Source organism: Chelonia mydas, chromosome 9 (assembly GCF_015237465.2).
Source record: "Chelonia mydas isolate rCheMyd1 chromosome 9, rCheMyd1.pri.v2, whole genome shotgun sequence".
Taxonomy (NCBI): domain Eukaryota; kingdom Metazoa; phylum Chordata; order Testudines; family Cheloniidae; genus Chelonia; species Chelonia mydas.
The window spans coordinates 16,107,340-16,119,502 of NC_057855.1; the positions used below are offsets into that span (position 1 = coordinate 16,107,340).

Sequence of the window (12,163 nt, forward strand, 5' to 3'; positions counted from 1 at the left end):
CAACCTTCTGTTAGCTTTTTTGACGGCGGCTCTGGCTGCTGCAAATTGAGGGGATGTTTTCATAGAGAGCTATCCAGAGTTAACAAGATCTTTGCTAATAAGAGCTAATTTAGACCCCATCATTTTATATGGACGGTTGGAGTTATGTTTTCCAATGTGCATTACTTTGCATTTATCAATATTGAATTTCATCTGCCATTGTGTTGCCCAGTCACTCAGTTTTGTACAATCCCTTTCGAGAGTTACAAAGTCTGCGTTGGATTTTACTATCTTCGGTAGTTTTGTATCCTCTACAAATTTTGCCACCTCACTATTTACCCCTTTTTCCAGGTCATTTATGAATGTGTTGAACAGTACTGGTTTGGGTTGCCAATGCTCCAGGATTGGCCTGGAGTCTCCAGCGTTAAAGATTAATCTTTAATTAAAGATTGTCATGTGATGAAATCTCCAGGAATATAGCCAACCAAAACTGACAACCTTAGTACTGGTTCCAGTACAGACCCCTGTGGGATGCCACTATTTACCTCTCTGTAGTGTGAAAACTGGCTGTTTGTTCCTACCCTTTCTAGGTGTGACCCTCCCTTTTATCCCATGACAGCTTACTTTGCTTTAAGAGCCTTTGGTAAAGGACTTTGTCAAAGGCTTTCTGAAAATTTAAGTACACTATCTATTGAATCACCCTTATCCACATGCTTGTTCACCACCACCACCACCACCACCACCCTCGTTACCTGTTTCTAGAAATCTAGCATGTTCTTTTCCAAGTCCTCTGAGCTGTGCTAGCCCAGACAGCAAGATTGTAAAGATGTTCCCAGACTCACTTTGCTGGCAAGGGAAATTGATAGTACTCTGCTAATTTCTGACATGTTCATAATGCTTTTATGTGTGAACTGGGAATATGCAACTTCCTCTCAAGTGAGTCCTGTGTTGAGGGCTGATGAGAGGGAGAGACAATTGTACTGGGCCTCTGAGCACCGAAGAAGCCCAAAACATCTGTGTAAATAAAGTGAAATGCGAGGAGGTAGGGCTCCACTGAACATGATGTACTAGGGCCCCAAATTTCTCATGATGGGCCTGCCTATGTTTCTTACTGTTTTGAAGATCTAGCTGCCTGTCATCCTCACCAAAGAGGCATAGACAGTGTGCATTAAACTGATTGTATAAATCTCAGTGGATTAACTCAACATAATTTGGGCTAAAATTTTCAACAGTATTGTCCTTGTCTAGGGTACCAGCTTAGGTTAAAAACTTCCCCAAGGCACAAATCCTTTGGCCTTGGACAGTACGCAGCTGCCACCACCAAGTGATTTAGACAAGAATCTGGAAAAGGACCACTTGGAATTCCTGTTCTCCCCAAAATGTCCCCCCAAGCCCTGCACCTCCTTCCTGGGAAGGCTTGAGAATAACATACCAACCAAATAGGTAAACCAGATTCTTTAAAAACAGAACTTTATTGTAAAGAAAAAAAAGTAAAAGAAGCACCTCTGTAAAATCAAGATGGAAGGTAACTTCATGGGGTAATCAGATTCAAAACACAGAGGATTCCCCTCTAGGCAAATCTTTAAAGTTACAAAAAACAGGGATAAACCTCCCTCTTAGCACAGGGAAAATTCACAAGTTGAAGAAAAAAGGTAATCTAACATGCCCTGCCTTATTTATTTACTCTTTTTGCAATATTGAGACTCACTTTAGGATGGTTTATAGGAGAAGGAGATTTCTGACCTGGTGCTTCTCTGCGTCCCAAGAGAACACATAAAAAGCACAAACAAAGCCTTCCTTCCCACCCCCAATTTGAAAGTATCTTCCTCCCCCTTGCATAATGACAGGTTTCAGAGTAGCAGCTGTGTTAGTCTGTATCCGCAAAAAGAACAGGAGTACTTGTGGCATCTTAGAGACTAACAAATTTATTTGACCATAAGCTTTTGTGGTCATCGGATGCATGAAGTGGACTGTAGCCCACAAAAGCTTATGCTCAAACAAATTTGTTAGTCTCTAAGGTGTCACAAGTACTCCTGTTCTTCTTCCCACATTGGTCCTTTTGGTCAGGTGCCAACTAGGTTATTTGAGCTTCTTAACCCCTTACAGGTAAGGAGGAATTCTAGGCTACCCTTAGCTGTATGGTTATGACAGTCCTATTGAAAGCCCATGTAATTTAGGCACTTAAGTGTGGGATTCATAAGAGGGATTTAGGCTGAGCACTGCAGTGCTTAACTTTTAGGCCCCCTGCCACCAAGTGGAATTTGCATCCCCAAGTTATGCATCAGGGCCGCCTACACACTGATTGAGGAGAGTGAGGTGCTTAAAAAACGGAGCATGTTAAGTGGGGAGCTGCCTGAGTTAGCCAGTAGGAAATGCTGAGGAGAAGGTTAGAGTCTAAGCCCTGCCCTCAAATGACTTAAGCACCTAACTCTGGCCTAGGTGTTCGGGAGGTGCCTTTCCACACTTCAGCTTCACAGCCATGAACCCACTCTTGATGTTAGGTGCCGAAAGCAGGTCAGTCTTTCCTCAAGGAAAAATGAGGTGCAACCTGTACCCAATAGCCCTGTGGTTAGGACACTCATGCAGGGTGTGGGAGCTGTGAGTACAGATTCCCATTCTGCCTGAGAGGCAGGGAATCGACTGCAGGTTGACCACCGCTCAGATGTGTGCCCTAACCATGGAGCAGATGTCTGACACAGAAGGTGCTTGAATTAAAATTCACAGGTAAGACAGATTTTCTTTTTAAATTTAATAGTGTGCTCAGAGCCTATGTGTGGGTATGTTTTATGTTTCTAAATAAAAAGAAAAATAATTGTATGTGGCACTAACTCTTGTACACATTTTAATTGTTAGTTACACCACAGAGACTGTAACGACCGTATTTGGGATTACTTATCTTTAAACTGGTCATATGGCTGTTATATAGTCACTGGTGTTTAGACATGAAAATTGTACAGAATCTCTCACCACCCAATGTGAAATTTTGTGGTCATCGATGAGGACTCAAAATGAACTTTCAAGTTGTGTGTGAAGTACTTGCTGCTTGTTGTGTAGGTGTGATAGATATGGCACTGTCTATATGCACTGTCTTTGGGAGCTCAGACTGTATTAAGTTAATGTATCATTGTGAGCCAGGGATCATATGTAATTCCATGGGAGAAGGTGACCACTGCTCCTCTAGGAACTAAGAGTAATGGCGGGTGTTTAGGCCAATTCATTCAGTTTGTAACACCTCTAGAAAAGTAACACTATGGGGAAGAATCCCAGAAAGGAGGGCCAGAGCCTCATAGCTCTACCCAAGTCGCATGACAGTTGAGGAGCTGGGAGCCTACAGCCTCAAGGGACCACAGAGGGGACATACAGATGCAGTTGCCCTGAACTGTGGCATTATTTACACAAATCCTGTTTTGTTGTGTGTGTGTGTTTTTGTTTGTTTTTTTTTTTACAGAGTTCTGAGGCTATTATTCTAAGAATTGTGTAGGTGCATAAGTGAGCCAGCTTCAGCTGTCTTGCTCATTAGATGCGCTGAGAATCTGGCCACCAGCATTTGATGATGATGCCTCAGCTGATGTACACGTGGGCATAGGCACAGCAGTGACAATAGGCCATTTCTTTTTACAAATCTGGCTGTATAGCTGTGACACTACACCCCATATTCTTAATAGAAATATTGTTAGAATATGATTATAGCATAACTCTGATATGTTTTGTGCAAGATAAGGTATGTGCGATATCACTGGAAAGGTTATGATTTACTGAATATGTTTATCCTATTTGTACGCATGTATAATTTCTGTATCTGGAGTTAGGAACATTGACTATGTATCAATTACAAGTGGGTTTACACCTGGGGGAATGCCCACCAGACAGAATGCAATCATTTTGGATGGGCCGGTAGAGAGGACAATAGGTCTTAGAAGATGTTTATCATTTTCCTGGAAAGCTTTCCTGTGGACACTGCAAATAAACTTTTTACTCATGGCTGTTTTGACCCTGCAGAATCATGTGATCCTGTCACCTGGTACTGGACTCCGTGATAGGACACGAGTATTTTTCCGGGTGCGGGGGGGACACGATCACGGAACCACACTGGGAAACAGTGTTCCTACCATATGTAAAACCTATTTAAGGCAGGGTAGTGACTTAATCAGGGTTGATTCTTCACTGAATCCCCGCCCAGGATGACTGCTCCAAACATCTAAGAAACAAAGACAAGGTGGGGGAGAAGGACTGAGCCCAGACTGGAAAGGTGTCTGGCCTGTGAAAGAAATACGTGGAGTTTTAAGCAGCAAGCTAGAGCAGCTTGCCTACAAGAACCTCTGCAATCTGCCTAAAACAACATTTAGGGTGAGAAACTACTACTTGTAACCAGTTTTTTAGTATCTTAAGCTTAACTGTGTTTTTGTTTATTTTGCTGGGTAATCTGCTTTTATCTGTTTGCTATCCCTTATAATCACTTAAAATCTGTCTTTTGTAGCTAATAAACTTGTTTTTGTTTTCTCTAAAACCAATTTGTGGAATTCATAACTTGGGGGGGGGGGCAAAAACCGTGCATATCCTCCTCCACATTGAGGGAGGGAGCGAATTTCACACGCTTATGCTGTACAGTTCTCTGTGCAGCGCAAGATGATATTTTGGGTTTGCACTCCAGAGGTGGGTGTGCACTTGAGTACTGGGTGTGTGCCTACCTGTGTGTGCTGGAGGAGGCTTGAGGGCCTGGCTCAGCAGGACAGGGTAAGGGAGCCCAGGCTGATGGAACAGGCAGGCTCAGTGGTACCCCAGTATATCAGGTGGCACCCTGGAATGGGGGAGGGGGTAACCCATCACAATAGCCACCTGATATATGCTGTCCGAAGTGTTTCTAACAGGTTTTTCCAGATCATAATCATGAAGGAGAAAGTTGGAAGGAAATTAAAAGGACAGTTTTCTAGTACCTTGGGACATACAGGAAGAAACTGGACCTAGTGGATGCTCAGAGGCGAATGGAGGGGAAACTGGGACTTGGTGGGAAGGAAGATAAAGATACAGGAGCAATCAGGCTACAACCCTGACCTTTGTGGGGTCAGGAGAGAAGAAATGTTAGGGGTCAGGGGTGGGCTTCTGTCATTATAGTATGTAAAGTTAAGGAATAATTTAAAGCAACATGTAGACATTAACTTTTAGTAGCTGAAAGCCTGTACTAGCCTGTCACAGGAGTAATTCATAGAGTTGTGTGTGTAAAAAGTCAAAAATGGCTGAGACCTTAAGAGTTGGGCAGTGACAGACCACAAAATCTGGTAACAATTGAACCTGGTGATACTCTGAATAAGAAGAGCTCTCAACCATGCTTGTAGCTGGTTCCATTGCTTCACACTGAATACAGTTATTCTAAGCTCCAGAGTCAGGTTCCTGGAATATTATGATATATAGCAATAGCTTATGCTATATAGATAAATGGGGAGTTTGTGTTGCCACTTTGTGACCATATAGGGGTTGTTCCCAGCCTAAGTGTGGTCCAATGGCCCTTTGTCCTGCTGCAACAGTCCCTTAGTGCTGATCTATTTGAAACTGATACAGATTTTCTCGTCCCTGTATGCAGGCACTATCTCTTCTACCACCATGTAAGGGTAATACAGACCTATTGCAAAGTTGACTGAATTTCCATATTTTGTCATTCCACAGCCTCCCCCATTTCTAGTTGTGTGTTTCTATCTCCCCTTCTTGTTCTGTTTTCTGTTGCCAACTGTCCTTATGTTCCCACTGTGCTGGTGTCTTGACTCAGTCTCTACTTTGATCTTAAAGCCTTTTGTATTGACAGCAGGTCATCAGTTTACATGGATTCCAGTCAGAGAGAGGGTGACTATATGTTACAACAGAGGGTGTGAAAGATGGTTTGGGGGAGCGGAGGATGAGAGAGAAAAAGTTTCACCATTTCAAGGAGCAGAAGTTTTCAGGATTAGAACCTGTCATTATAGCTTATTGAGGACGTTTTGCTGGCTGCGAAAGGCACACAGTACAGGAAAATGATTTGTAGGCTGAGTGCTGCATAGGAGCTGCTAACATAACAGAGCCCTCTATCTTTGTGGAGTCTCACTGAAATCAGTGGGATGGCTGTAAAGATGCTAAGGTCTATGTTAATGTAGCCCAGGGGTAGGCAACCTATGGCACGTGTGCCAAAGGCAGCTCGCGAGCTGATTTTCAGCAGCACTCACACTGCCTGGGTCCTGGTCGCGGGTCCCAGGGCCTCCACTGCTGGCTTGGGGTACCGTCCGCCAGTCCCGCTCAGCCTACTGCTGGCCCCAGGTCCCTGCCACCGGTCCTGGGAACTCCGCTGATGGCCTGGGGTTCCAGCCGCCAGCTTGGGGCTCTGCAGCTGCCCCCAGTTGTGGCCCACTGACCCCAGTCTGGGGCAGTGAGGAGGGCAGACAGGGGAAAGAGGGGGCACAGCTCAGCACCCCCACCTTAAAAATTGTTCCAGCACCACTGTGCTGGGATATTTTTAAGTCCTGGTTTGCTGCTTACATCACTGTCATGCCACGTGGAACAGCGCTCTGCATTTGACGTTGAGATTAGAATGTACATGCAAGAACTAGAATCAGAATTTTCTGACATTTCAAGATTTCCAGCAGTTTGGCCCAATGCTTTCTTTTCTAATTAAACCTGAAAAGTTCAACGAAAGTGACTTGGATTTGTTTGTATTTCAGTGGGTGGGTGTTGAAGTTTTCGAAATACAGCTCATTCAGTTAAAAAGCTCAGAATTGTGGGCATCAAAGTTTGCAGATCTGCGGAGTGCACTTGAAGCTACCGAGAGAGATCATGGGGCCTCTATTCTGACCTGCTGGACGTCCCTGCAAGTTAAATTTAACTGTTTGAAGAAAATTGTGTTTGCAATGCTTTCAGCATTTGGATCCACATACCTGTATGTTCACACATGAAATCTGTCCTCTGTCCCTATTGGAGCTGGTTAACAACTGATCATTCAGAAGCCTCTGTGCAGCTGAAAGTATCCAAATACGTGCCAGACATTGGAAAACTCAGCAAGGAAAAGCAAAGGCAAGGATCACACTAAACTGATAAGATCTTTATTCATTTAATTTTAAATGAAGCTTCTTAAACATTTTAAAAACCTCATTTACTTTACATACAATAGTTTAGTTATATATTATAGACTTATAGAAAGAGACCTTCTAAAAACATTAAAATGTATTACTGGCACGCAAAACCTTAAATTAGCGTGAATAAATGAAGACTCGGCACATCGCTTCTGAAAAGTTGCCAATCCCTGCTGTAGCCTAATGCAGGGTAAGGGCCATAGTTTGCCTGGGCCAAGAAAAAATGTCAATGATGGCCCAAAGTGTGATTGCTTCAACATTTTCAGGCAATACAATTTGTATTTGCAGGGCAAAGGGCACAAGCATGGGTGCAGATGCTTCCTCCCCTTTTCCCCTTTACAAGTTTAGGCCCCAAAAGTCCCGCACGGAGCTCTGCCAGGCTTTAGGGGTACACCTGGGCAAAGCTCATGGCAGGAGCGGGACCGTAAATAACATTTTGAAAAACATCCCCAAGGTTTTGTTTTAGGTTGGATGGATTTGCCTTACTAGTGCAGATTTTTTCCTTTTAAAAAGCCTGACTTTTTTTTTCTTAGTTAACGTTTTGGCAATTAACCATTCCTGGGGCAATCCTGGGCTTTGTTTTGTTGATGTTGCTTTAATCGTGTTTCTTAAAGTTGGGGAAGGGACGGGGGGGTTAAACCCAACCTCCCAACCAATGTTCCCTCTATTTTTTGACAGGCCCAGCGTGCAAAAAATTTCTTCTGTACAAATTTTTGATTGTGCTTCATTTGACCAATGTGCTCTCTTCTGTTCATGTACACAAAAAAATTCTGTGCCAATTGTTGTGCTTCTGTGCAAATTTTTGTCTGCATGGTATTTCGCCATGGGGGGGCGGGGTTAGGATCTGTGTCCATGCGCACAGGTTAGCAGGAACAGTGCTCCCAACCCTGCTCTATGGCATGCAAACAAGAAGGAACGCAATCCTCCACTCCCACAGGCGCTGAGCCTGCCCCTGCCCCTGCCCCTGCTCCTCCCACCTCCCCGCGCCACATGACACAGGCCCTCGAGTGCCCTGCGGGTAGAGCGCAGGGCGCTGCTAACGCCCACGCTCCGCCCCCTCGCAGGCTGTGACGCAGCATTCGGCCACGTGTCCCTCCTTTACGCCACACGCTCCTGCGTGATGACATCACACCCACGCTAGACATAAAAGCCCAGCGAGGCGGTCGCTTCCGCCTTTTGAGAGGCCTCAGCGCGGGCGGGCGGGATGGCGCCGGTGAGTGAGAGGGCCGGGCGCGTGGCACCCCGGCGGCCGCGGGAGGGTTGGGCAACACACGGTAGCGCTGCGCTGGCCCTCTCGGCCCGCAGACAGGGCAGCCCCGTTGTCATGGCTCCAATGGGCCTCAGTGGGGCTTAGCTCCTCGGCCCCCCCCCCCCCCAGCCTGGAGCCCGGCGGCCAGCGGGACAGGTCCTTCCCCCGCCTTACGTTAGGGCTGCCGCTATCCCGAGGCAGAACGCTGAGGGCAGGGGGAGCAGGGCCGCGGCTGGGGTAGCGCATGAGGGTAGCCATCAGGACTGCAGAGCTCGCGGTATAACCGTGAGCTAAACGCCTAACTGCCTCAGTTTCCCCGAAGTCGAGCTAACGCCTCGCTGCCGTGCCGAGGTGGTTATTAGCCCCGCGGAGGGCGCTGAGGGCCTGAGGTGAAAGGCACCATGTAACTGCCCAGCGCGTCCAAACCGGGTCTTTCAGTAGCCTGACTCGGACCCTGGGAAATCTCAACTGTGCCTCGACCCCTGTGTGCCAGGCTGGGGTGCTCGGACATGCCTAAATCCATATTTAAGCACCTCCGTAAAAGTGGCCTGCTTTTTTTTCAGAGGTGCTGAAGACTCCCTGATCCCATTCATCTGAATGGAGCTGGGGGTGCTCAGTATGTCCAAACATCTTCTGTGAAGGTGCCTTTTTTGGTTCGCATTTTCAAACATGGGTGCCTGAAGTCTCCATCCTCTGAGCATGCTTTCTTGCTGTACTTTCTATTTTGGGAGTTAGCCCAAGTTGACTTTTAATGCCAGTTTGGTAAGGGCTTTCAGTACTTACCGTAAGTACACTGGTAATGAGAAGTCCAATCACTGATCTATATATATATAGAAAAACATACTAAGGCCTACACCAAGAAGGCTTTGCTAGTATAATTACACCAGTATAATTAAACTCTTATATTTGTATAAAAGTGCTTGTACTGGCATGAGCTCTACTAGTATAAGTGAGGTTACACTGGTGAAACTGCAACTACAGTAGGGCTTTTACCAGCATAGCTATGTTAGTATACCATCAGAGGGGTAGCTGTGTTAGTCTGTATCCAAAAAAAACCACAAGGAGTCCGGTGGCACCTTAAAGACTAACAGATTTATTTGGCCAAATAAATCTGTTAGTCTTTAAGGTGTCACCAGACTCCCGTTGTTTTAGTAAAACATGAAATTCCCTTTCTGACATACCAGTGCAATAAAATACATAAGTTTAGCCTAGGCCTTAAGAGCCAGTGTAATCAGGAGGTGTCAGGTAATTGTGTGGCCTACTCCTTGCCAGGGGTAGTGAATGAGTCCATTTAATGATAGTACAAATAAACTAACAAACAGGATTCTGTTTTCATGCAGATGTCCCTGGTAGTAGGTTTTTGTTTTTTTGTATTTTTTTTAAGTGTGTGGGGGGGAGTGATATATAATAACTAGTTGACTTATTTTTAAAGCAGAAAGACCGAAAGTCAAAAAAATCAACTTGGAAGTTTAGCCTTGACCTCACCCATCCTGTAGAAGATGGAATATTTGATTCTGGAAATTTTGTAAGTAGCTCTATTATTCATACTCTTAATGAACAACTTTATAATATGTTTAAGTATATATGGAGATCAGACCACAGCTGACAAAGTATATTAATTATGAGTTTAAAAAAGTCAATTGTCAGTCAGTATAGTTTTATCTTTTACTAAATTAATAAATTAATAAATGCTTGTTAAAAAGGCTTGAATTTTCAAACAAAAGTATGAAACATCTTTTATAGATAAGAAATATTTTATTAATTACATTAAAAGTGTTATTCAAGATTGTTAGAGATTGTTTCAGTTGCTTACAGCAAGATTTCATTGTGTTATGTACATAACATATACAGTACATTTGGGTTTTTAACATGTGCTATATGACTAGGGTCCCTTCCCTAGTGCATACCTAGGGCACCATTCCCTAGTGTTCCTTTTTTCCTCTTTTATTGAAATAGGAACAGTTCCTAAAGGAGAAGGTTAAGGTCAATGGAAAAACTGGAAACCTGGGGAACATAGTTCACATTGAACGTTTTAAGAACAAGATCACAGTCATATCTGAGAAGCAGTTCTCTAAAAGGTGGGCATAGTTTTTATATATAAGGTTTCGGAGTAACAGCCGTGTTAGTCTGTATTCGCAAAAAGAAAAGGAGGACTTGTGGCACCTTAGAGACTAACCAATTTATTTGAGCATGAGCTTTTGTGAGCTACAGCTCACTTCATCGGAGCTGTAGCTCACGAAAGCTCATGCTCAAATAAATTGGTTAGTCTCTAAGGTGCCACAAGTCCTCCTTTTCTTTTTATATATAAGGTAATTGATTTTTTTTTGTCCTTGTATACATATTATGGTTCAACTGATTCTGAATTATGATTAGATGGACAGGATATAATGTAATTCTGATATATAGAGAGAAAATAGTGTAATATCTAATTTTCTTAACATGTAAATATCAGTGACTTAAACCAGACCTACACGCTGTTTTTATATCAATTTAAACTTATGCTTAGCCATGTGATATGTTTTTGTTCAGAAATAATTAAATCAGTCTACTCCTAGTGTGAATTAAAGCTATGTTGACACTACAAACTTTACTGTGGCACAGCTGTGCCCCTGTAAGTTCTCCCATATAGTTGCTCTATGCCAAGGGGGGAGAGCTCCTGCATTGACATAATTAAATCACACCCCTGACCGACAAAAGTGCTAGGATAGACATAGTCAGTGTTTGATAAAGTTGCCTTATTCTGGGTTAGCTTATTTCCCATAATTTAGGGGAATATGCTGTATCAGTATAAGCACCTTTATATTGGTGTAATTGCATCCACACTGGGGAATTTTGGGGGGATTGTACCCCTTTAACAGTTAAGGATTACAGTTTGTGTGTGTAGATAAGCTTTTAGGATGGGGAGAATACTAAACTGTGTGCTAGTGTCAGTTTCTGGTGCTTTGACATCACTGTCTTCACTGACATAGCACAGTGTGATAGTGAAGTATAACACACTGCAAAAATTTGATACTTCAGGAATGAAATTCTGCATATGAAGTAGTTAATATACATATAGTCCATTTTAATTTCTGAACAGGAGTGTTAGGCACAGTGACCTTTGGAAATATTCAGTTTATACTAAAAACTGCAGTTTTTATATTTGTTACAGTCATAAAATTGAATCCTGCATGTCACACACAAGATAGCAATAAGAAGTCTTATGAGAGAATGTTAATTGATATTTACCTTTTTTAAAGGTATCTGAAATACCTCACAAAGAAATACCTCAAGAAGAACAATCTTCGTGACTGGCTTCGTGTGGTTGCATCTGATAAGGAGACATATGAGCTGCGCTACTTCCAAATCAGTCAAGATGAGGAAGGATCAGAGTCTGAGGAATAAATGAAGCTTTTACTGAAAGCTTTATACTCTTAAACAGCGTACAAAAGACTAAACATCTATTTATGAAAGCACTTTAACTTATTGGTGAATAAAGGTTTGGTACACTGTTTCAAAAAAAGTTCCTGCTGAAGTGTGGTCAGCTTACTAACCTTTCTTGTATTTTCATTCACAGTGAAAGGTCAGTGTAGAGAATTGTACTTCGTTTGCAATTCTCTTTCATTGGGGTAAATCAGGAGTAACTCTTATGAAGTCAGTGGAGTTCCACTGGTGTGAAACCACTGAAAGAGAGGAAAATTGGGCACTTTGCACTTGCATTTACACTAAATTTGCATGCATTCAGAACACATAATCACATTTGGGTTTTGGCATTCTTACAGGACTTCTTGTGACTCCAGAAGGCCTTTGACCAACTGCTTCCATCTTAACATGCCTAAAATTAAAAACCATGTAAAACTAAAAG

General features: G+C 43.3%; 1 protein-coding gene across 2 annotated transcripts; it reads left to right on the plus strand.

The window, feature by feature from the left end:
- The first annotated feature begins 8,137 nt into the window (after positions 1-8,137).
- On the plus strand, positions 8,138-11,821 carry RPL22L1 (ribosomal protein L22 like 1). Of its 2 annotated transcripts, none has more exons than XM_007055487.4 (4): positions 8,138-8,283; positions 9,752-9,844; positions 10,276-10,397; positions 11,559-11,821. In XM_007055487.4, exons 1-4 carry the CDS (start codon positions 8,275-8,277, stop codon positions 11,701-11,703), a joined length of 369 nt encoding a protein of 122 aa, XP_007055549.1. In that variant the 5' UTR covers positions 8,138-8,274; the 3' UTR covers positions 11,704-11,821. The 2 variants fall into 2 exon arrangements, with proteins under 2 accessions (XP_007055549.1, XP_007055550.1); XM_007055488.4 differs by having other exon boundaries at positions 8,181-8,283; positions 9,755-9,844.
- Positions 11,822-12,163: the final 342 nt, after the last annotated feature.

Coding starts and splice junctions, on each gene's coding strand:
- RPL22L1 (XM_007055487.4), top strand. Junction 9,845..10,275: donor TATTTGATTCTGGAAATTTT/GTAAGTAGCTCT, acceptor TTATTGAAATAG/GAACAGTTCCTAAAGGAGAA. Junction 10,398..11,558: donor GAGAAGCAGTTCTCTAAAAG/GTGGGCATAGTT, acceptor CCTTTTTTAAAG/GTATCTGAAATACCTCACAA.